At 40.9% G+C, this 26,320-nt stretch overlaps 1 protein-coding gene across 3 annotated transcripts in view; it reads right to left on the bottom strand.

Annotated features, from left to right (window-relative positions):
- Positions 1 to 17,001, bottom strand: part of DYNC1I2 (dynein cytoplasmic 1 intermediate chain 2) — a 52,019-nt gene extending 35,018 nt beyond the window's left edge. For 2 of the 3 annotated variants that reach the window (XM_040971712.1, XM_040971713.1), the window contains exons 1-4: positions 16,896 to 17,000; positions 13,503 to 13,619; positions 11,889 to 12,006; positions 2,630 to 2,720 (exon numbers count right to left, since the gene is read on the bottom strand). In XM_040971712.1, the coding sequence (XP_040827646.1) occupies positions 2,630 to 2,720; positions 11,889 to 12,006; positions 13,503 to 13,610 (317 nt within the window). In that variant the 5' untranslated portion in view covers positions 13,611 to 13,619; positions 16,896 to 17,000. Of the gene's footprint in view, positions 1 to 2,629; positions 2,721 to 3,454; positions 3,473 to 11,888; positions 12,007 to 13,502; positions 13,620 to 16,895 lie in introns of all 3 variants that reach the window. The other variant, XM_040971711.1, reaches the window with a different exon arrangement.
- Between the last annotated feature and the right edge of the window lie 9,319 nt (positions 17,002 to 26,320).

The following is a 26,320-nucleotide window of genomic DNA, read 5'->3' as shown; positions in this document are numbered from 1 at the left end:
CATCACTTCCATGGCTTTTGGTATTTACTTACCAATACCCATCATCCTCAATGGAAAATCTTCACATTTAGAGCAATAGACATCTTTTATAATGTCTCATCTATCTTATTTTTGATCCTTCAGTGTGCTAATAATCTAAGGTCATCTTGGCCAAATGGTGGACATAAGCAAACAGGATCACAAGTCTTACACTTATGCATTTTCTGTGACTTTTCCAACTATCTGTTATTAACAGCATGCCTATTCAGTATTAGCTCACTCTGCTTCATTCTCACACTTGAGCATTCTTTTCTAAATGCTACACATTTGGAAATGCACTAGTTTACTACCAATATCACCATCGATAATATTAATTACTTCTCCACTATGGAACCCAGGGATGATGTAGAATTAGTTTTTCTATCAGTGTGTCTATGTGTATAAAATACGTATACTCGGCCCTCTTGAAATTCTGTGTTTCAAAGTGACTCTGTACTCTCAAAGGAGACAATGCAGGTATTCAGATTAAAAATCTGAAGGGTCAGATCGTTCAAGGATTACTTTCCCTCCGCTGTTAAAAGAAACTAACTTTGATTTAATTTTTCTAATAAGAAAAAAATATTCCTTGAAATATTACTGATTTTCCTATTTTACAATTAATAATTTAAAAAACTGTACTCGACACAAGTTGGCACACTCGCCTTAGAGCTTTTCCATAAAGCGGGCAGCATCTTTAAGTTAATGCACTAGAGTGCAAGCAACGGGCCCTGAAAGTGTTCCTTTCCAAGGTTAGCCCAGAGTGCTTAACCCAAAGCTGGCAATTTGTTGAATATTTGTTCCAAAATGAATAAGTATTTTTGCTAGCATTTATTCCCTGCACTAATTTGAAAGGTCTCTAACAATCTTGATTGTCTATGAAGTGTAAAAGAGCACATCATAACACATACTAATTTCAAAAACCAAATAGATGTTACATAGTACTTTTGAAAGCAAACTTGCTGACAAGTTTGTTAAAGAGATCAACAATGTGCTCATAAAATATCTACAAAAATGAATACCAAAGAAAAATTTAATATAGTATAACTTTAATTTTGGAAATACTTTTATTTTACAAATGCTTGCTAAAAAAAGGTTAAACAACTCTTCAGAAGAAAATGCCAATTGTATATAAGGTATTGAAAGGAACAGACATAGCTGAATAAAAATACAAAAGTATGAAACAAATCTAGCCATAAGAATGAATTTTTAGTAGTCTTTATGGTGTAATGCATACTATTTAACAGGTATTTTACATTATTTCAGAAAAGGAAGTTTTAATTTCTCTCAAACAGTTATGTCCTTTAGCTACAAAGCCATTGTGTTCAGATTTGCAATTTTGCTACTGGAGGCAGAACATCTTTGGAAAGCCCACTTTAAATTCAAATTGGCCATCTTTCTGTACCTTTTCATTGTTAACAATAACACGATTCTTTGGACACTGACTGAATTGAGTTTATGGATCATCCAGTCCACTTGTTCCTTTTCTCTTGCCTTCTCCTGCACTCCTTACTTGTTTATAACTTAGATCAAGAGGACCAAGTACAATAAAGATGAAACTGCTAACTTGTAATCTCATGAAAGTCACAGAGCGGCTCAAGAACAAAGGACATAAATGAAAAATGTAAAACTGCAGTCTGAAAAGGCTTAGCAGTAATTACACCTGTTTAAAAAAGATATATTAATCTAACTAGCTCTGAAATAAAAATTTCAGAAAGCAAATCAAGAGGATGATACTGTCAAATTACCAGTTAACTTGGCAAACAGAGGCAAAATAAAAACATCCGTTACCTCAAACTGATAATTATTTCTAAGATGGAGATTTGTCTATATTCTTCTTAACTTTTATTTACATGTTATTTCTGGGTACAAGTTAAAAGATTTTCTTAGAAACGAGATTTAATTTTCTAGTCCAAACTATCTAGCTATGTTTAATTTTATTTCAGTTGTTAAGTCAAAAAGTAAAATGCTCTTAAAGAGAGATACTGAGGGAGAGAAGGCTGGAGGGATAAGAATAGTAATAAAACTTCATCCAATATGATCTTTGAAAAAAAGCTGAATCTTATTGAATTTTTGAAAATTTTTAAAACACAGATGAAAACTCAAAAATTTGGCAATAAACACCCTCAATATTTTCTTCGCAGTTCTTTCTTATTTTTTATGTTTTATGAATGAAAATTTTACCTAGCAGAATTAACAATTTAACAGAACAGAATTGGGCTATTTACCTGAATTGCTTAGGTTTTTTTTTTTTTTTTAATATTAAATGGGGTATGGGAGAGTAATGACAGCAGAGCGCTTTTATATAATTTACACCTAGGATATTCAAACATAATAATCAATACAAAGATGTTTAAACAAAAAATTAAGGCATTGACATTTTAAAAATATATAATTGGTGTAAAATCAGTCAACAACACAGTATTAACTGAGAGAGTTAAAATATTGTAAGTCTCCTATCCCCCTCCATTTAAAATAAAGAATTTCTGAGACATTTAGATTATCACAATGTAGGACCATGCCGACACAATGATTTACAGTCCCTCTAAAGCACTAGCAGCAGACGTGTACTTACTGCATTCTACAATGAAACATACAACAGAACGTGCGGTACCTGGACCCCACAGCGCCATCTCCAGAGTCCTGGCTTCCAGCTTCGCTCGGCGTGCTCACAGATTTGGAGGACGGAGACATGGGAGGAGGGACTAAATAGTGAAATAGACAGGTATCCGCTGTTACTACACGGAGAGGCTGTGCAGCTTAGGACGTTTTCAAAAATAATTTAACATGAAATAATCAACAAAAAAGAAGAAAATAATGAGAAACCAAAAAATGAAAACACATGGATGAAAATGAATAATAGAAAGAAAGGGGAAAAAGACAAAGTTAACAACGCATGCTAAAGATTCATGCAATTTCTCTGGCAAAATGCACTTGGGTTTATGTTAAAAAAAAAAAAAGAGGGTATGATTATGAAAGGATGCATTTTTATTTCATCCATCACCAAATGTGGCCACTAATTTTCAAAGGAGAGCATTCCTTCTCCCTTTTCTAACTTTTACTTTTATGATCAGACTACAAACATTATTTACAATTACTGACAAAATTGACTCCAAAACATGCTCCATTAAAGCACTTAATTACTTGTTTCTTAAGATTTAATATTAATTTTAAATGTTAATTTTTGTCTAAAAATTTTTCCTTCAAAAACTAATGTCTCAAATGGTCTTACTGTCCTCCATTCCCCAAAGGAAAGAAAGAGCAATTCAGACAATGACTACAACTAAAGGAATGGCTCCTTTAAAATGCCCATTAGTTTCCAGCAATTTGGGTGAAAAATGCAAACAGGCCACAAAACAGCATGCCTTCTAGACGTGATGCACAACATAAAGTGATGCATGCAAATTAAACAAGGCAAGACTTATGGTAACTTCCTTACCCCAGTATTCAGAAAAAACTGAAGTGTACAGACAAAGATACAGACACCCAAAATATTCTTAATCCCTTCTTATAGGAAAATACACATTTTTCATAGTATATAAAACAAACAGCAAATGCTTTCCCATAACTTGTCAACTTCTAGTATTACAGAACAGCTAAACGTGCACCTGTCACGCTCTGACATTTATAAAACTTTTTGATTACCATCACAGGGTGCATGGGAGGATCATTACTGCCATCTTCTGGGTAAACTTTACCATCTATGCCCCCAGTCCCAATGTGCGATATAAAGTAACTAATGCATCTTACGTTTTTAATACTAACATTAAATCTATCAAAATCAGTGAGACCAAAGAGCTTCACATAGTTTATGCAGGGATGGCACTGAATGCCTAATTCAAAATGCCATAAAAATTACAATTGTAATTTAAAGTATGTCATTATAAAAATTAAGAAAGAAAAAAAGGAAGGAAGGAAGGAGGAGGGCGAGCGGAAATGCAGATGGAACAGATGGGAGGATGGGAGGTATCCCGACGCTCCTAAATCTGTTTTGTGAGATCTATATTGTAAAATAGTTGTTCACCTTACATAAATAAATTTAAAAAATAACACGTCTACACTAAAAGAACGTTAATGTCCCCTAACATTTTCTCAGCTTAAATTTCCCCAACCTTTTGTCCACATCTCTGTAAGGCCTCCCGTAGGCCAATATCCAACTACAGTAACAAAAAAGCAGTATCTAACAGCTGTTTGTTGTGCTCTAAATATAAATAAATGTATATTGATTTACAGTGAAACTCATATTTTCATACTAAAAAAATCCAAAGAAGGAATTTTAGATATTTTATATTACATACTTGATTTCATACTCAAAAATATAATTTTTCTAGTTTATATATTAGAGATGAGGAAACAGTAAAATTCCTAACAATCTAATCATTTTTGATGAACTACCATTTTTGATGAGCTACAAAATTCTCCAGTTTAACGTTTTCCTCCTTTCTGATGACTTTAAGTATCAAAATTTCTACTATATAAGCTCCAAAGTATCTTGCTTGGTAAAGACCACATTAAAATAAATAAATTAAAAAAACAAGGCTTGCCATTATTCTTTATGGAAATAGGCTAAACGGTAATTATGCATATACAAAAATAAAATATACTAACCTAGCTCTGAAATTAAGACTTAAGAAATAAATCAAGAGTGATTTTATCTAATTATCAATTGCTCAGCCAGATACAAAGTAAATCACTAATATTCCAAAATAATAAACACTTACCTATGTTTGTATTAATTCCATGGAATTAATGGAATTAATACAAACATAGGTGAATATGTTAATAAATTTAAACCCTCTAACTTGAGAGTCAAAGACACTTAACTCATTGAGAACCAAGGGAGCAACATGAAGCAACCCAGCGGAGGTGTGGGGACCCTACACCACAACAGACACACATCAGGTAAAGGCTGGGGAACATCCAGCCCCCAGGCTTGCAAAATCATTTGGACCTGACAGGGCAACTGCAAACAGAACTTGAAATTCACTAAGTCTGTAACTGGTTAGTGATGATTTAGTATGGTCCACGAATGATGTTATAAATATCCACGTGGCCCTTGGCAGCAGAAAGGTTCCCTCAGCCCTGAGGTGTCAGTGATGTTCAAAGGCTGTGACTTCAATTCTCTAGAAAAACTCAATCCTCAAGCCCCCTGCTGCCGGCTAAGATCTTGCCCTCTAAGGGCATAAAATTTACATTGCTGCCTTTCGGCTTGTGAGAAAGCCAGAATATTGTAAAATAATGGCCCTAAGACTGAGATCTAGACTCTGAATGAGCATCACATCTGGGTCAACCACTCAGAACAGCAAGGACATCTCCAGGACGCAGAGCTGCACAAAGCCCAGCTACTTCAGGGAGAGGGAGTGTGGCAGGAAGAGAAATTTGCCCACAAGAAGGACTCACTGAGCGGCGGGGGCCAAGGAGAGTGATTGTAGAGAATGGAACTATCGGCAGATGCCAGTGAAGAGGAATGAGCTTCAGGAACATCTCAGAGTTCTGAGGACTTTTTTAGCGCAACAAAGACAGTGGCCTACACAGCCTGCAATACATTACAATAATGCCCCCTTGTGGATGTAAGCATTACTAGTCTGGAATTAATGTTTAAATAATGGCTTCTCACATCCAGTGACCTCTTTAAAGAAACCCATTTAAACCGTAACTCCCTGAAACAATAATCTCTCCCCTTCCTATGCTTTTAAATACCCTTCACTTATCTCCCCTATATGTATGCTTCCTTCATTCTCTTCCTCAACGTAATTCAATACAAATTCAAGTTTTTTTTTATTAAGATTTACTTATTTTTATAGGAGGCAGATTTAGAGAAAAGGACAGACACAGAAAGGTCTTCCATCCACTAGTTCAGGCCCCAAAAGCCACAACAGCCAGAGCTGAGCCAATCCAAAACCAGGGGCTTCTTCCAGGTCTCCCAAGTGGGTGCAGGGTCCCAAGGCTTTGGGGCTGTCATCTACTGCTTTCCCAAGCCACAAGCAGGGAGCTGGATGGGAAGTGACACAGGCAAGACCAGAACTGGCACCCATATAGCATTCTGGTGTTTGCTAGAGGGAAAAGTAGCCAATTGAGCCACTGTGCTGGGCCCAGAATTCTATGGAATTTTTTTTTCCCCTGCTAAGTTAAAAATATAATATAATATAATATAATATAATATAATATAATATAATATAATATAATATAATTTATTTATTTATTTATTTTTATTGCAAAATCAGATAAACAGAGAGGAGGAGACAGAGAGGAAATTCTATTGTCCGATGATTCACTTCCCAAGTGACCGCAACGGCCAGTGCTGTGCCAATCCAAAACCAGTAGCCTCCTCTGGGTCTCCCATGCAGGTGCCATCCTTGACTGCTTTCCCGGGCCACAAGCAGGGAGCTGCATGGAAAGTGGAATTAGAACTGGCGGCCATATGGGATCCCGGCGCATGAAGGAGAGGACTTTAGCCGCTAAGTTACTGCACCAGGCCCCAACATCACCTATCTTTTACAAATTATTCTACAAACTAGCAAAAGGGAAAGCGCTTCAATTTTTTTTTTTTTAAGATTTATTTTATTTTTATTGGAAGGCGGATATACAGAGAGGAGAGACAGAGAGGAAGATCTTCCATCCACTGATTCACTCCCCAGGCAGTTGCAAAGGCCGATGCTGTGCCAATCTGAAGCCAAGAGCCTCTTCAGGGACTCCCATGCCCGTGCAGGGTGTCAAAGCTTTGGGCTGTTCTCGACTGCTTTCCTGGGCCACAAGCAGGGAGCTGGATGGGAAGCGGGGCTGCCAGGATTAGAACCGGCGCCTATATGGCGCAGGGCCCAAAGCTCTTCAATATGGGATCCCAGGGCATGCAAGGCGAGGACTCTAACCACTGCACCATTGCGCCGGGCCCAAAGCTCTTCAATTTTAAAACCATTACCATCATGCCCACTGAAGATGAATAGTTCAAGAAAATTACAAAAAAATTCAAGTATGAGTATATTATATATATATAATTATATAAATATATAAATATAAATATATATATTTATATATTTATATAAATATTTATATATATATATAAATATATATATTAGCTAATCTGTTTTTAAAATACTTGCAAAAAATCATCTGCCAAGTCCTGGCAGTTACTGCTAGGATTATACCTCTTGATTTTCTAGTAAGAAATTTGATTAGGATAATTAAATAGTCCTTGAGGTATTAAAGGAATGCTCCCTGTTACAGAACTTCAGCTAATAAATGTAAAAGGAATAATGAAATTACAAAAGTGATTTTTGTAACTCCTAATAAATGAATTAGATAAGGTTCATCAATGGCTATTAACACTACCAGGAACATAGCTAGAGAAGAAATAAATGGTCCTATGTTGCCACAGTATCACTTATCAGTTACCAGGGGTAACTATAATGGAGGGACTTGGATTTCACAGTCACAGTGCAGCAATAAGTCCCAGCCTCATGAATAGCTCAATCTCCAGATATATGCATTATTGATTTAATTCATCATGAAGTAGACAGCATCACCTATGTGCTATTCTTGCCAAAAATGCTCAGCTTGAAGTGAACTAAGTTTTTTCTTTAAATATTTACTTAAAAAATAGAGTGACAGAAAGAGGAGATGGACACACACACACACACACACACACACACACCCCAAGAGAGCAAAAGAGGTAACTCCTGCTGGTTTACTCCCCAAATGTCCCAACACAGGGCAGGAAAATACCAGGAGCCAGAAACTCCATCTGAATCTCCAGAGGGGTGGCAGGGCCCCAAGCACTTGGGCCCTCTCTCACTGCCTTCCCTGGTACGTTAGCAGGGAGAAGGATGAGAAACGATGAAATGGAAGCAAATGGGAAACCAGTGTCAGCTTAACTTGCGGCATTGCAATGCCAGTTTTTTAAGTTTTTAATCCAATTTCCATTTTAGAAGAAATATAAGGGATAGAGGAATAAAGTTAAAGGTGAGAAAACCATAAGACAAACCCAGTAAGCAGAAGATGCTATAGAATAAATGGCCTAGGGCTCGCTGCAATGACTCAGTGGCTAAATCCTCGCCTTGTATGCAGGATCCCAGATGGTGCCAGTTCGTGTCCCAGTTGCTCCACTTCCCATCCAGCTCCCTGCGTGTGGCCCGGGAAGGCACTGGATGATTGCCTGAAGTCTTGGGGCGCTGCACCTGTGTGGGAGACCCAAAGGAAGCGCCTGGCTCTTGGGTTTGGACTGGCTCAGCTCCAGCCATTGTGGCCACTTGAGGAGTCAGTCAGTGGATGAAAGTCCTTCTCTCTGTATCTGCCGTTCCAAAAAAGAAAAAAAATGATTGCCTACTCTTTTCAACAAGTGGGTTTATTGGGATTGAAAGCAGTGGGCATGTGAAATACGTTCTAGGCTTAGAAAAATGAAAACTAAACGTATAGTCCAGCAAGATTATGGTGGAATAAGCACTTTTGGAGGCTAACAAAAATGTTTGTGAAGGTAGGTTGATTTTAAAAGATTAAGGTAGAAGGAATGATTTTCTACACCAAAAATTAGGATGTAATACAAAGACCAAGTAATGCAACCTGGGATAACTGCGAAGAATCAGAATAGATCCACAGTTAACATAGCCCCAAATGCCCATGAATATAGGGAACTTACTACAGACGAAGTTAGCAACAGACATGAGGGAAAGGGCAAACTAAAAGTGAGAAAATTAGTATATAAAAAAATTAGTGAATTATAGGGAGAAAAGTTAAGTTGCATCCTACAGTAGTACACTATTTAAAAAAAAAAGTAGCAAAATGCAGAGTAAAATGATAAAAAAATTTTTAAAAATGAAGACTTAACTCAACATAGGATAGGATTTATTTTTTAAAAAGACCTAAATGCACCAGAAAGGGTTATAAATGGTACATCTGACCATATCAAAATTAAGAATTTTATTTAATGAAATATATTTAATAGGTAATACACAAGTCAAGAAGAGTATGTTTTAAAGATTAAAACAGAAATTCATGCCTGAAATATACAAAATATTAAGATTTATTTTATTTTTGTTTATTTTTAATTTTTATTGGAAAGGCAAATTTACAGAAGAGAGAGACAGAAAGAAAGATCTTCCATCCACTGGTTCATTCCCCAACTGACTGCAATGGCCAGAGCTGATCAAACCTGAAGCTCGAAGCTGGAGACCCGGAAGAAGCTCCCACACAAGGGCAGGGTCCCACGGCTTTGGGCCTCCACTGCTTTCCCAGGCCACAAGCAGGGAGCTGGATGGGAGGTGGAGCAACTGGGACACAGCAGTGTCAGTTTTTTACATTTTTTATACAAAATGTAACATGAAGATCTACAAATCAGTAAGATAAAGAATCTCAACAGGATATGGAGAAGATGTGATAGCAATTCTCACAAAGAAAAGCCTGGATGGTTAATAGATATATGAAAATATCTTCGCTGTAATCATAGAAAAGTATGTAAGATATTTTTGAAAAAAAGTATATATCATGTAAAATACTGTATTTATGTTAATGTATATTAAGATATTCTTGCATTCAACTTTATACCTAGCCAGTGGGAAAAACCAGAAAGTTCAATAATCACCAGTGATTAAGCAGACAGGGTACACTCCTTAGCTGCCCTGGGGACTCTTCCACAGTTCTCATGGGAAAAAACAGACAACAAAGCAAAGAGCAATCCAAGTACAATGCCCCAGTGCAATGGATATGTAAAACATGGCCATCTGACAGCGTGTTACCCATCAGTCAAGAACAGACGACATATACATAGCCACACTGAATAAACAAAGTAAGACACAGCACAATGCCATTTATCTACATAAACTACATACACATGTAAAGGTATAAAACCTAGAGAAACACAAACCTGTGGAGTTTAGACTAAAAAGATGTGTACCTTCACTATTTCAAGAATGGGTATTAGACCCCCCTTCAAATATGAAGGAAACAATATGGAAATAATAGTCTTACCATCTTTCCTATAGCCTTTGAACCTTTTTACCCCAATTAACTATGTAAAGATTGTCAAAAATATAATAATAATAATAATAAAAGAATGGGTATTAGAGTGGATAGGAGTCTGGAATTTTAGATGACAAGAAGAAACACATACCCCCACCCCACAAACTCAAGAACAGTATTTCAAGAATCAGTGATTGAGGGGCTGAGGTATGTGTAGTGGCTTGGGCTGCCGCATGCAGTCGGCATCCCATATGAGGAGCACTGCCCTTCTGATCTAACTCCCCACTGGGAAAGCACCATTAGATGACTCAAGTTCTTGGGCCACTTCCCATGACAGATTTGGATGGATTCTAGGCTCCTGACTTTAGTTTGGCAAAGCCCAGTCACTCTAGCCATTGGGGAGGAATCAACAAATCAAAGATTTCTATTTTTCTTTCTCTTTTTCTCTGTAACGTTGCCTTTTAGATAAATAAGCAAATAGATAGATAAATATAAATGATTGAGGTTGGTCATTAAGAAATAAAAGCAGGGTTTGGTGGCGTGGCCTAGCGGCTAAAGTCCTCGCCTTGAACGCCCCAGGATCCCACATGGGTGCAGGTTCTAATCCTGGCAGCTCCACTTCCCATCCAGCTCCCTGCTTGTGGCCTGGAAAGCAGTTGAGGACAGACCAAAGCTTTGGGACCCTGTACTCGTGTGGGATACCTGGAAGAAGTTCCTGGATCCTGGCTTTGGATTGGCATAGTATTGGCCATTGCGCTCACTTGGGGAGTGAATCAATGGACAGAAGATCTTCCTCTCTGTCTCTCCTCCTCTCTGTATATCTGACTTTCCAATAAATAAATCTTTATAAAAAAGAAATAAATAAAAGCAAAGGCTTTCAGTTAAAGACCCAGAAAGGACCACCAAAAAATCCCATTTACAAAAGCCAATGACAGACAAAATATGAGCACTCAAAAATCAATATAACTAACAACCAACTTGGTTTAGTTACTAAAGTAACAAGAAAAAAAGATTGTATTAAAATTGCAATATACAATATAAGCTTTTTAAAGACATAAACTTAGTATGTATGTCAGTCTTCAAATTCTACCAAAAAGGAAAAGCCAAAGGAGTTGAAAGCAGCAGCAACGGAGGAGGCTGAGAGTGACCAGTACTTTAATCTCATGCCATTTACACACATCTGTGGTAAAGGCAGACAGTACAATAGTTAGTGTGTCTAGCATTTGTCCCAGGACTATATGAAATTACTCCACAAATTAACACTAAAATTTTACATCCCTAAAGGACAAAAGCCATGCCAAGCCCAGAGTGCAACAGCAACCACAGAGAACTATTTTAAGCAAGCATTTAAATAATTCCTTATATGCAACTAAACTGTCCTCAGTACCTCTGCTACATCAGATTTTTTATTTAGTACAGCTGCTGCAATGAAATCAGATCGCTGTCAAAATAAGGTATCAATATTCTTTCCCTTACTGGCATTAAGCAGAAAGCTAATAGACTTCTCCTACTCCCATAACTTTCAAATACTAACAATGTAACCCATTCATTACATGTGTCCCTAACCTACAGAATGCAATACAAAGATTAGGAATCACAGTTATCTTTGTGCTTAATATAGTTTGGCTCATAAAGCCCACTTACACGCTTAATAAAATTAGCTATTGATTTAAGAGAATTCAATTGGTGGTTTGGAATATGTTAGTATTAATCTTACAGCTCTCTTCAACAAATAAAATAATCATGCACCAACACACCTGAAAAAAAGGCAATCCCAAGTAACTTACAAGATTCATGAATTTTGAGGGATACAAATAAGAAAAAAATGCAAAATATCAGATCAACTTGCTCATCTCAGCTATGCCTGAGTGGCACCAGCAGCTGCCCATCTCTCCTATAAACACACACATTCTCACCCTTACCGATGGGGGCTTCTGGGGTCAGCCCCATGCTCTGAAGCAGGGCTTCAGCCTCCCTCCTTTTTTTTTCAAGATCCGATTCTTCTTGCACAGGAGCAGCAGCTTCCTTCTTCTGATCAGTCTACAATTTTTAAATTAGAAAGTTAACTTTAGAAGCAGGCCTAGCAGGTAAGAGACTGGTTAACACACCCACATGGCATATCAGAAAAGCCGAGTTTGATTCCCAGCTGCAACCTGCAATTCCAGCTCCCTGCCAATGTTAACACTGGAATGCTGCAAATGATATCTTCTTAAATCAAATCTTTCTCATGTCACCCACATGAAAAACCCAGGCTGAGTTCCTGGCTCCTGGCTGGGACATGTGAGGAGTGAACCAGAGCATGGGATCACACGGTACACACTCACCTGGACCTGACTACTCATGCGCTCGCTCTCTCAAAAAGAAGTTTGTATGTGATATGAAACATTAAAAAAAAATCAGATAATATGCTAATACCATATTTTGCTGTAGACTAGCAAGATTTTCAGAAAGACAAGTTCAGATTATATGTCTTAGAAGCTAACACAATATCGATTTTACAGAATTTTTTAAAGTTGTATATCTATTTAATTTGAAAGAAAGACAGGTAGACACAGAAAGGAATCTTACATCTACTGGTTCACTCCATAAATGGCTGTAACAACCTGCAATGGAACAGCCCAAAGCCAGGAGTCAAGAACTCTATCACATGGGAGGCAGAGGCCCTGTATCTTGGCCATCTTCTGCTTTTCAGGCACATCAGCAGGAAGCTGGACTGGAAGCCCAGGAACCAGACTCACACTGGTACCCTGATATGTCACAAGCAGTAGCTAAATCTATTGTGCCACAACACTAGCTCTATAATACAGATTAAAAGAAATGGAGGCAGTCTTCAAAAGTTTATGAATAATGTCTATTAGGACAGTCACACGCACTGACTTCAAGAACTTTTATTACACCAAAATAAACATACCTTTTCATTTTTCCATAAATTTTAGTACCCTCATAAAACAAATATATTCCTACATTAAATGTGTAAACTGAACTTAAATCAAATCTTAGAAATGCAATCTATATGCAATATTCTTATTCAGTTAAAAATAAAAATCTGGGCCTGCAGAATAGCTCAACTGGTTAATCTCCTGCCTGCCAGCTGCTGGGATCCCATACATGTCTTGGCTCACTTCCCAACTGCTCTACTTCCCATTTAGCTCCCTGCTTATGGCCTGGAAAGGTAGCAGGGGATGGCCCAAAGCCTTGGGATCCTGCACCAACAAGGGAGACCCAGAAGAGGCTACTGGTTCCTGGCTTCAGAACAGCTTAGCTCCAGCTACTGCAGCCACTGAGGGAGTGAACCAGCAGGTGGAAGATCTTTTCTGTCTCTCCTCTCCATAAATCTGCCCTTCCAATAAAATTAAATCTTTAAGTAAAAATCACATCTTAACTTACCAGTTGTGTCTTGTTCACATATCTGTCCTTTTAACTGATTATATCACAAGTGCTAGATTTGTATCAACCTTGCAACTATTACATAAACATTTGTATCAGGAATAAGATCCTATTTTATATTCATTTATTGTTTACAAAATTAAACATACTTCTTTCTTTTTCCTTTCTTCTTCTTTTCTCTTTTTCTCCTCTCTGATTTGCGCCAACCGCTGTTTCTTTCGTTCCAGTTCAGCCTTTAATTCGCTTTTGTCCGACATGTTTGTGACCTAAACAAACATAAAATAATTTACAATAATGAATACACTGGCAAAAGTAGCCCACTTTAAAAAATGGATGCTTAATAACAATCACTGTTGTCTACAGAGGCCCTGCAGTCCAAGACTATCTAAACACAACATACAATCTCCACTTTAAAAATGGAAACACAAGAGTCATGTTGCAGCCCAACAGGTTAAACTGCCCCCTGCAATGCAGGCAGATTGTATGGACACTGTTTCAAGTCGTGGCTGCTACACTGGGAAAGTGCCTAGAGAAGCAAAAATGGTCTTAGCGCTGGGGCTCCTACCACACACGTGGGGGACCGAAATGCAGCTCCAGGCTCCTAGCTTGGACCTGGCCCAGCCCTAGTTATTGCAGCCTTCTACCAGTGAACTAGCAGATGGAAGATCTCTACTTGCACCTTTTAAATAGTCTTTGTTTAAAAAAAAAAAGGACTTATTCAATGTGTGTGTGTACATATATATACACAAACATGTATGGAAAAGACAAATACAGCACATGAATCAGAATGCAGTATACATGGCACATGGTGAGTGCTTTACTACTTACATACATAAAATTTTTAAAACATTCATTTATTTGAAAGAATTATAGGTTCACTTCAGCAGTACCAGTACTAAAATTGGAATGAACGGTAGAGAGTGGATCCTCCATGGGTTGGTTTACTCCCCAGCCTCTGGGGCCAGTTCTAGGCCTGGGTCAGCCCAAAGCCACAAACCTGGAACTCCACCTGAATTTCCCATGTGGATGCAGGGCTCAAGAAATTAGGCTATCTTTGGTTGTTTTCACAGGTATGTTAACAAGAAGCTAGATCAGAAGTAGCACAGCTGGTACTTGAACCAGTGCCCACATGGGATGCCTACATCATAGGCAGCAGCTTAACATGCTACACCACAACACTGCCCCTCCTCTGTCCACTGTCCTGCAGTGCTGGACTTGGTGCACGAAGCCAATAATAACGCGCAGGGATTATCGTGATGGTCAGGTCGCTGAGTTCATTGCCAGCAACACTTTTAAAAGAAAGCTGTCACGTTGGTACCAAGGAAGGGGAGTTCGAGCCACTTACATTTCAATAGCAAGAGTCAGCTCCCTAATACACAATCTGCCTAGCAGGTTCCTTTATCCAAACTGTGGGCCAGGGCATTTCCTGTCTATTCACTTCCACATCAACTGCTCCTGGAGCCTTCCAGAGGAATCACAAGTAGCTCTGGCTCTGTATGTCCAAAGATTCACAATGTTCTTCCAACACTCCTCTCCTGAAGTAATTTTATTTCTACTTGGTTTGAAGTGTGTGGGAAATGGAGGGGGTAGTGTGTGTAAAATCTTCCAAGCACTGACTTACCCACAGGTGCTCCCCACTAGCCAGGGCTGGGGCAGGCTGAAGTGAGAAGTGGGAAAATCTATGTAGTTCTGAAACGAATTCTCAGTTCATGACCTGCTGCCTCCCAGAATGTGCAGTAGCAGGAAGCTGGTGCTGGGGAGAAATCCAGACATTCTTACATGTGATGCAGGGAGCCCAAGAGGGGTCTTAACCACTGCGCCAAGGACCCGCTCCCACATGTGCAAGTGTTCATGACAATACATTATTGGAGCAACGAAGACCAAAGTCAAGAGGCCGGTGCGGTGGCTCAAATGGCTAGTTTTCTGCCTTTAAGGGATAGCACCCTTTATGGGTGTTGGTTCATGTCCCAGCTGCACACTCTTGATTCAGCTCCCTGCTCCGGCCTGGGAGTGCAGAGGAGGACGGCCCAAAGCCTAGAGACCCTGCACCCGTGTGGGAGATCTGAAAAAAGTTACTGGCTCTGGATGGACTCAACACTGACTGTTACAGCCATTTAGGGAGTGAACCAGTGGATGGAAGATCAATCTCTCCTTCTCTCTCTGTAAATCTGCCTTTCCAATAATAATAATAATAATAATAATAATAATAATAAACAAACTGGCTCTTAAAACAGAGAATATGCACTGTGGTTTAGAACAATCCAGTAACGTGACACAGATCTAAGGTAATACCAGAGCTTTGCACTCCCTGAAATGTGAGAAGAACCATACAAGCAGAAAACGCCTCCAAACTCTTGAGGCGCCAGGGCAACAGTAATGTTAAAGACAGCAAAGCACAAAAGGTACCATCGTAACACCAGATCAGCTGACTTAGTTTTCCACACCATGCCTAACCTTACACCTCAAGCCACATTTAACACCATTACTTGTGAACACCTGACATGTTCTACGGTAGGCGATAAACTAACTACCTGAAATCAGGGGTTGTGTTTTAGTCATTTTTGCCTTTGCAGTTACAGCACAGTGACCTTAACATAAAATTGACACTGGCTAAATGAATAATGAATATGGCAGATAAAGTTACATAGAGGGCTTTCAAAAACAATTACACCAACATTACTGTCTCTTCAGATTCAGGCATAAGTTATGAACTGAAGTTTTTGTTTTTCTAACCGAAAAAGCATCCTAGGAACAAAGCGAAAGACAGGACCCAGAAACATTACCATCTTCACATTTCTGAGTAATCACATTAAGGATCAACGCCTGTGTGTGCAACTCAAGTATCTTGAGATCAAGAAAATTAGTAGCCAACGTCTGTAAAACTGCATGTTTAATATCTCTCTCTCTCACACACACACACCCAAAAAACAGAGCGCCTCAATTATCACATCTAAATAAAGGTCAGCTAATCAAGGTGCAGGGACGAGGGGAACTACCTTCCAACAAACGCTTAAGGAAATGTCTTGTAATGGACGCCAGAAGCACTGACAGGTGCAAGCCGGCAAGCGGCGAGTATGCAACCCGGTGGAAGCGGCTTGGGCCGAGCCTTCCACGCGTCGTCTGCCAGGAATCCTCCGGTCCGACCCCGCCCTTCCGACCCAGCTGCACCCTGTTGGAGCCCGGCCGGCCAGGCTCAGCACCGTGTCACCTGCCGAACGGCAGATTCTAGCAAGCCTACGTGTGTCTGCTCAGAGCCCGACAACTGCCGGTGACCTCGCGGTGCTCAGGGCCTCCGTGACGGGTGGGCTCCGGGGGAAGCAGGGCTGGAGGACCCCCAGCCTCCGCCCTGGGGGCCGCGGACCCGACCTCGGGTTGTAAGATGGAGCCACCTTCTCCGCCCGGGATGGTCCCGGGCAGCGGTGGCCGCCTCCGGCTCCCCCCAGCCGGGCGGCGCTGTCAGCGGGACCCGCCAGGCCGCCCGGGCGCCGACGGGGGCCACACCACGGGCGGGCAGGCCTTGCTCTCCGCACAGCCGGACCCACCTGCGAGGCGGCGGGATGGGCGCCGGGTTTCTCGCCGGCAACTTCCCGGGAGCGTCCCTCACCCACACAGCCGTGGCCACGGGCGGCTGCGGCGGCTTTCCGGAGCACACAAAGAGGAGCTGGGCGGCGGCTGCGACGGCGAGAGCGCAGGGACACACGTCTCCGCCCAACGCGCTCGCGCTCAGACACACAGGGCGGGGCCCGGCCACGGAGGAGCGCCGCTCCTCGACTTACCGGCCGCAAAGCACGAGCCGACGGACGAGACAGCACAGAGGCCCCGAGTGTTTCCGCTTTGCCAGTCACCGGGAAACGACGCCTCCCGGTCGAGTCGGTCACCACCGTCCCAATGGACGCCGCCGGGGAGAACTACAAGACCCAGCACGGAGGGAAACCGCCGTGCGGGGAGCAACGCATTCTGGGAGTTGTGGCCGCTGACGCTCGCAGGGTCCGATGGGATATGTAGTCTGCGCCGGCATTTGGGTTCTCAATTTGAAGGCCTTTGGAGACACCAAGCAATTCTGGCGCTTCTTTCTTTCTTTCTTTCTTTCTTTCTTCCTTTCTTTCTTCCTTCCTTCCTTTCTTTCTTTCTTTCTTTCTTTCTTGCTTTCTTGCTTTCTTTCTTTCTTTCTTTCTTTCTTTCTTTCTTTCTTGCTTGCTTGCTTTCTTTCTTGCTTGCTTTCTTTCTTGCTTTCTTGCTTGCTTTCTTGCTTGCTTGCTTTCTTGCTTGCTTTCTTGCTTGCTTTCTTGCTTTCTTGCTTGCTTTCTTGCTTTCTTGCTTGCTTGCTTGCTTGCTTTCTTGCTTGCTTTCTTGCTTGCTTTCTTGCTTGCTTTCTTGCTTTCTTTCTTTCTTGCTTTCTTTCTTGCTTTCTTTCTTGCTTTCTTGCTTTCTTTCTTGCTTTCTTGCTTTCTTGCTTGCTTTCTTGCTTGCTTTCTTGCTTGCTTTTCTTGCTTGCTTTCTTTCTTTTCTTTCTTTCTTTCTTTCTTTCTTTCTTTCTTTCTTTCTTTCTTTCTTTCTTTCTTTCCCTTTTCCCTTTTCCCTTCCCTTTTCCCTTCCCTTTTCCCTTTTCCCTTTTCCTTTCCCTTTCCTTTCCTTTGTATTCCTGTCCCTGGTCCAAGGCGCCCAATCATTGCTGTGCAATGTCGTGTCTTAGAGTTTTGATCCAACAGCGGCAGAATTTTAAGCAGGATCATTTTCCAGTGGATTAGCATGTATGAATCACACACTTTTAGAAAAGTCTTGCTGAAGTTTCCTAAGACGTTTTGGGAAAAAAAACTCTAAATAAAAACATGTTCGTCGTAACGATCTTCTATTTTGTTGCACGGTGGGAGCATTATGCTTTTCTCTCAAAGAATTTTTGGCAAGAAAGCTTTTTTTTTTTAACTATTTATTTTTATTGGAAAATAAGATACACAGAGAGGAGAGACAGAGAGGAAGATCTTCTACCAGATGATTCACTCCCCAAGTGACCACAATAGCTGGAGATGAGCCGATCCAAAGCCAGGAGCTAGGAGCTTCTTCCGGGTCTCACACAGGTGCAGGGTCCCAAAGCTTTGGGCTGTCCTCAACTGCTTTCCCAGGCCACAAGCAGGGAGCTGGATGGGAAAGGAGTAGCCGGGATTAGAACCGGCGCCTGTATGAGATCCTGACACATGCAAGACAAGGACTTTAGCCACTAGGCTATTGCACTCGGCCCTAAGAAAGTATTTCATACTGTTGAAATTCAATCAAGGGAGAATATTTTACACTACTGTTACATATCTTTAATACACAAAGAAAGCAAGATTTGTCAAATCATGAAGTTTCCAGAATTTTTTTTAAAATTATAATTTAGAGGCTACTGATCCTTCTATGAAAGTATTTTCATGTATCTAGGCTGAATTTTGTTTCTTGCCTAGACCCTTACTGATACAATTTGCTGAGGGGGTTGAGAAATGGAGATAACAGTGACCAGAGATAGAAGCATGCATGTTGCAGGAAAGTTCTGGAATGGAGCCAGAAATGGTAAGTACATGAACCAACACATTACCCATGGAAAGGAAGTAAATTACATGGAGAGATGATGGGAAGGTGGTGTAAGATTTTTATAGTAATAAAGAAGACTGAGTGCCCTACTGACTTTCCCAATGATTGTTAAAACTGCTGCATATGACACTTCCCTTCTCATCGCTTCTTCGGCCTTTTGGCTAAGACCAGGTGTAGACACTTTCCTTCTTGCTTAAAGAAGCTGGCAAGAAAGTGAGAACTGTTTAGGACAAAAGAAGATGGGCCCTGAGGGAGCACTTCCTGTCATGCCGGAAGGTCAGACCACAAAAGAAAAAGCTCTATCCCGTCCAGGACTTGATTTTGCAGCGAGGTGTGGAGCTGAGGTTGGAGAGTTCTTTAGGACTGAAGTTAGAAGCCAGATCCCGCTGTACCGTTGTCTGAATATTACAGGGAAGATCTCCACGTGTGTGAAATTTTTCAATTTAAGTCTGGCCGTTGGCAATGTAAGAGGATGAAATGTATTTTACCTAATTTGGTCTCACCTTGACTTCTAACTTCTTAGTATGTTTATACAGTTTCTGACCTTCCATTTGTACTCGTGCCCAAGATATCCAGAAATATTAGGAGTAAGAATAGAAGAGAATATTAGTATATTAGAAGACCAAATTAAGGAAATTATCCAGAATGTAGTATATCTAAAAAAACCCCGATAATTATATAAGAAATATTCAGACAGCTGCAGGGTGGAAAGAGAAGGTATGATGACAACAGAAAAAAAAAAATCTCGGTGAATGGCGTCCATGCACATTGGGAGGGCGACATCATCCTCGGATCGGTGAAATCAACATTTCAGAACTATGCAAACCATTTGGACAGACCCCCTGGAATATGTACACATTGAGACTCTAGGTTGATACGAGGTGGCGGTTCCTCATCCCTGGGTACTGGGACGTGTGGGAAGTCATGAATGGTTTTCCCCTTTGTCTCTCCCCTTCCCCATAGGAACAATAAGAAGAAATAGCAAATTTGGAAGCAATGAATACACCCAATTCTCCATAAATCTTGATCCTTCCTACCATGATCCACCATGTAATCATTACAAAAAGATAAAATTTATAAAAAAAAAATTTAAAAACAAGGCAGCAATCCAGAACTGATGAACTATCAAAACTGTTTGAGCAGGACCCTTGGAGAGCGCCTCATGTTGGGGATTGGGGATGGGTGGGAGGTTGGGTGGGGCTTTTCCCTTTGTTACTCCCCTAACCCCAGATACAGGGCAAAATGATTATATTAGTGTGGAAATAATGATATTACCCACTTTCACCCTGTAGCCCTTAACCCTTTGTACCCTTATAAACTAAGATTATTAAAAAAAATTACAATGGAAAAAAAACACATTTAAAAATAAAACAGTTAAAGTGGGGCGGGGGGAGAATTTAGGGCCTGGAACAGTAGCCTACTGGCTAAAGTCCTCACCTTTCATGCGCCAGGATACCATATGGGTGCCAGTTTGGGTCCCAGACACCCTGCTTCCCATCCAGCTGTCTGATTGTGGCCTGGGAAAGCAGTGGAGATACAGCTTAAAGCCTTGGGACTCTGCACTTGTCTGGGAGACCCAGAAGAAGCTCCTGGCTCCTGGCTTTGGGTCAGCTCAGCTCCAGCTGTTGCAGCTGCTTGGGGAGTAAATCAACAACTGAAACATTTTTCTCTGTGTCTCTCCTCTGTATATCTGACTTTCCAATAAAAATAAGTAAAATAAACAGAATGTAATGCAGTTGGGATTTAAATCAACATTCATATGCGATGGGAGTGTTGCAGATTGGGCTACAACGCTGGCTCCGTGTCTTTCCTACATCTTAGCTGGCAGAGCAGCCATGGCAAGCATTAGTGCTGAAGGTTTTGGGGGATAGGAATAGTTCACATCTTTAAATTTCTTAGGTTTATAGATAGAATGGCATTTGTTGAACAACTTCATGTCTAGAATTATAATTGAAATCAGTATGCCAACTTTGATGTGCAAAATTTGGCAGAAATAAAATGAGACCGTCCAAGCCTGCTGAAATCTTGGGCAGACCTTCAAGTGGGTGGCACAAGCATTGCCCAGCCATTTCCTGACTGGTTATTGACCACCAATGGGACACCTTTTGCTTGTAGGTTCCTGCCTAACAAGGAGGGATCGGGGAAGGCTTAAAATCCCAAGACCCTTCCTCAAATCTTTGGTGTCTCTCCCTTTCTCCTTTCAAAAAGCACCCGCCTCCCAGCCAGCCCTCTCCCGAGAGGTGCTTTCCCATTCCCTTTTGTTCCCACGTTCACTTGGTCTCTTCTAAATAAAACTTCTCTGTCTGCAATCAGTTCCCAGCTTTTTGTTTCTATATTAAGCTAAGGAAAGAACCCACTGAGTTTTTCTGGTACATAAAATGTTGGCCAGCTGCAGGATTTACCAGCTACTCCTCAGATTTCAAAGCAGTCCCATTTTGATAAATCCATCTGAAGTTGAAAATACTGGGCATCAAAAGTGTGTCTACTGCCCTAACCTCCCCACCATCCGCACGTAGCAACATGGCCCACCAGAGAGCATGGCTGGCTGCTTGCATGGTCTCGGATTGCCGTTGCCACCATCACACATCGTGCCACCACGTGTTGGCCATCTGGGATGGGCACATTCCAAATTCCAAGCACGGTTTTCACTGCACGCCTATTGCTTCCACAGCACTGGTAAAGCTGATCCATCACACATTGGAAGAAGGCAGTCAAAAGCAGGCAGAACTAGTCTGAGGACAGGTCAGACTTGGGTGGTAAGGGACCTGGGGGAGTTTCTTGGGGAGGGTGCGATGGAATCATCAGGTGGGGATGTCATAAATTTATATAGCAGTATCAAATGCATTGCATTGTATCCTTAAATGGGTCCTTTTAACTTAACATATATATATTCACTATTTAAGAAGAAAAAATAAGGTTTCAAACTATGCTACTTACCAAACATACCAATCACCCAAGAGCTGTAATCCACAGCCCAATCAGAAAAGGGAAGAATCTGTGTAAGTCAAGTGTGGCTTCTGTTACTCAGTGATTCCCATATCTGAGAGTATTCAAAGGACTCTAGGAGTTAGCTGCAGCACTTGCATTGGTTGACAACCTTCAGACATGCACCCTCTGCGGACTAAGTTTCTAATGAGTTTACTTGTTAACATAGAAAGCTGCAGCCCTGCGGCAAGGCACAAAGCCTTCTCATAATTAGACTATCAGCAGTCTTATGTAAAACTCACTCTATGGGTTATAACTTTGCTACCATGAAGATGGACTACAATTCAAAATATATGCTCCTCACCAACCCCAAAACTGCTTTCTCAGAACCGTCTCAAAAATTGTAGATCTCTCTAATTGTTCTCCACGTGTCAGTCCGAGTTCCTTCCAGAATTTGCTTCTGAGTTCTGAGATTTCTAACACCTGGCTCTGGGCCCCTGAGACTGTTCATCCTTTGCCCGTTAACGATTTCCAAGCCACCTGTTGATTTGTTTTGTTTTGCTTTGCTTTGGTGTGGAAGTGTGTGTGTTTAATTTTTTCTAAATATTTCCACTTCACCTTTAAGAAATGTGTTTGGCTCTCAAAAACGCAGGCACAAGGAATTCTTTTGTTCCAACTTTGAAAACCATCTTCACTTTCCCATTTTCTCCTATGCCTCAGAGAACTCTTTAAGAACCAACCTTCACTCAGGGGAGTGTCAGTGAGCTGGCCAGCCAATCTCTCCTAATTTAACAGCATTATTTCTCTATTATCCTTATTATTGTTCTAGTCTGTATTTTTCCCTTTGGAGTGTTTGCCGCATTGTTAACTTAATATAGGTTTTTTTTTTCATTATTTCCTCTACTTGTCTTGATACACATATTTTCTCTCTTAGTGTCAAAATAAGGTGATGGCAAATTATGAGTCCCTTCTGAGCCCAGAATAGTTTTGTAATCTGGTAACCTTTGGCATGAAGTACATATCCGAGCAAATGATGGAGCACTTAAGAGTGATTCACCACTGAGCATTACAGAAAATAGGCTGAGGAGCTTAAAAATCCAAGGCAAGTTCCTTCTACTCAGCATGGTGTATATACTGTACTCTCACTTTTCTACCCCCTATTATGTGGTTAAGAGAGAGAAGATAATGATGGCTTCTTCAAGTTACCTATAATGCACTCAAAACTCTGTTAGGAGTAATGGTTTTAAAAGGTAGAATGAAAACACAGCTAAGAGATCAACACAAAAGGAATCATTTTCTGATAGAGACAGTGAGCCTGCACGCCTCTTGATATACACACACAGAACTCCCATTAACTGTAATGGGAATTATGAGTGGTCCATTAAAGGACCATAGAAACCTCTCCCCCAGTGTGGTAGGGGGATGGTTTTTCTCCCCCGAGTTTCTTGTATTGATCTAGTTTCTAGTGGTAGAATAAAATCTTGAATTTTTTTTTAAAGACTACTCTTGTGTAGTCAATATATTGTCTTTTGAATGTGAGTGTATAAAATGAGCTATTAATTGGTAGGTGAACAGTTAACCCTACTTCAAGTTCAAAGAAAGCTCAGATTGGTTTGCTTTTTCAGGTTAGTAGCATTGACCTGTAATATTCACCTTTGAATAAGTATTTGTTCAACGTTTGACCTTACTGACTTCAAACAAATTTCAAGATAGTTAGAATTTTCTACATTAATATGGAAATGAGCTTTGAATTATACAGATCTGTTGATTAGCAAAATGTACAGATTTGCATAAAGGGGAAAGAACTGTGCTTTGCTCAACGTCCTTTCTAGGAGTACACAAATAGAGCAACCTTGATCCTGGCAGATGTTTAGCCTTTGAAAGGTCATTGGTGTATATGTCTGAATATATGTAATGAACATGTGTACACACACTTAGTTTCACACTGAGAAATAGTTACACAGACACAGCCCTGGCTTGTGAACCTCCAAAACACTCCTGGAAGCCTTTACTGGAGAGTTTCTGGAGATCCTACAGGCATCCCAAGATGTGGCCAGAGCTGAAATCTCATCTTCCTCAGCAAGCCTGCTCCTCCTCTCTTCCTAGTCTCCCCCAAAGAAATCATTATTCTGAGCCACTGTCCTGCAAAACATGCTCCATCAGCCTGTCTCCATGTCCTTCAGTGCTGATACCATCTCGGAACTCAAGGGTGCTAAGCGCACGGGGCACAGCAGGCATGAATGTAGCATCAGATTCAGGTGCACTGTCTCCAACGCGAAGCATGACAGTAGGAAGTGAGATGACAGCCATAGACAGATGCTGCTGAGAGACAATCCAGAGGCCAGTGACTCGGAGACCCCATTGCTGATGGGGGAGGGAGAAATGGAGGAAGGACTGGGGACATCAGTAGAGACCCAAGATAATAGATGTGATCCTGGAATTGAGGTGGAAGGAATTTGGTCACCCATGGGCTAAAACAGTTCATCTCTGGAGGACACAAGGTCAGAGCTGGGCCAGCTGTAAGCACCTTTACCAACGCCGTCACAGAGCCATGGAGTGTGCAGTCCTTGGCCTTGGAGCCAAGTGAACCTTTTCTGAACCTTAGAGGCTGGACTAGGATGGCAGAAGCCTGCATGATTGAAATGGTGCCAACTGTCATGGACTTTGGTGCCAGAGACATCATCACACCTATCACGGGCATGCCACTCATGCATCGATCTCACCCTAAGAGCCTTTTCAGTCTGCTGTTGTGGCAAAGAGAGTTAAGTCACTGTCTGTGACACCAGTGTCCCATATAGGCAGGAACCCAGCTGCTTCTCTCTTGATCCAGCTCCCTGCTAATTTGCTTAGGAAAGCTACAGAAGATAGCCCAGGGCTCGGGCCCCTGCATCCACATTGAAAGGCCTGCTTGGAGTTCCAGACTCCAGACCATGGCAACCATTTCAGAAGTTAACTGACAGGTAGTAGCTTTCTTTTTCGCTGTCTTTTCCTCTCTCTGTGTTTCTGCTTTTCAAATAAATAAGTAAATTTTTAAGGAAAAAAAACAATCAACTACTTTGCCGGCTCTATCTTCAGACCAGAGTTGGGTCTCCCCAAGAAGCCGTTGAATTGATCTGGACAATAAAATGCTGGACTCTATGCTTGATATATGCTTGCAATGAAAGAATCTCAACTGAACTTGAACTGTGGTACTGCAACAAGATGGAGGAATCCACCATGGTGGGAGGGTTTGGGAGGGGTGGGAGGAATCCCAGTGCCTATAAAACTGTGTCACATAATGCAATGTAATTAATAAAAAAAAAAAAGAAAAAAAAAACAACTAATGTACTACTCATTCATTTTTTTTGACATTCATAGAACTCACATCATGAAAAAATTATGTATATTAGCAAATAAATACACAAAGGAGAGGATAATTTACAACAAAGTCATAGGTGTGAAAAAATCTCTTTCCTGTAAACATAGACAGACTGAGGCCAAGAAGTATGGTCATGTAAACATCAAGTCGGAAGCTATTCCAATGCTTTTATTGTTGTTATGGCTACAGTTGTCAACCACAACCCCCAGCTTTAAAAATTGGTATTTATATCTATTGCAATAGACAAAATGCCCAGGTGCCTAAGAGGGACATAACAGCTCATTTAGGCCTGCAGAGGACGTTGAATGCCATGTCAAAAGAGGCAGAACAGAACAGGTTGGACCACTCTACTGGCTGAGCTTTGACAGCAAGTGTCTGGTGAGTGGATGCACTGAGGTGGACTCTGTCAGCCAATGGACCTTGAAAGAATTTTCTTAACCTTAGCTCAATCAAACCAACAGCATTTCAGAACTATCAAACCCATTCAAGCAATATCCTTGAAACATTCTTATCCAAACTGGGATTTCTTTCTTTTAAAAAAAAATTCATTTTATTTTTATTGGAAAGTTAGATGTACAGAAAGGAGGAGAGACAGAGAGGAAGATCTTCCATCTGTTGCTTCACTCACTAAGTGGATATAATTGCCAGAGCTGAGGTAATTCAAAGCCAGGAGCCAGGAGCTTCTTCCAGGTTTCCCACACAGGTGTAGGATCGCAAGGTTTTGGGCTGTCCTCCACTGCAATCCCAGGCCACAAACAGGGAGCTGGATGGGAAGTAGGGTTGCTAGATTTAGAACCGATAACCATATGGGATCCCGGCACCTACAAGGCGAGGACTTTAGCCACTAGGCTACCATGCCAGGACCCCAAACTTAAGTGTCTAAGATGACTTGAAGTGGACATCCCCCATTTCCTGGACCTGATGTAGTTTGACAGCTAGGAGCAGCACCCTCCTACTCCCTCATTCCCTATGCCAGAAAAGGAAAGAAAAGGAAAATTGGAAGCATTTGTCCCACCCACCTTCCCCCATACTTTGTCCCTCCCACCCTAATCAGTGGTCCTCATGGGCCTGCATTTTTGTCAACTTGGTAAACAACATCAAAAATAAAATTAAAAATTC

Source organism: Ochotona curzoniae, unplaced genomic scaffold (assembly GCF_017591425.1).
Source record: "Ochotona curzoniae isolate NIBS_2020 unplaced genomic scaffold, NIBS_Ocur_1.0 contig_2210, whole genome shotgun sequence".
Taxonomy (NCBI): Eukaryota; Metazoa; Chordata; class Mammalia; order Lagomorpha; family Ochotonidae; genus Ochotona; species Ochotona curzoniae.
This window is presented reverse-complemented; position numbering and strand designations above follow the sequence as displayed.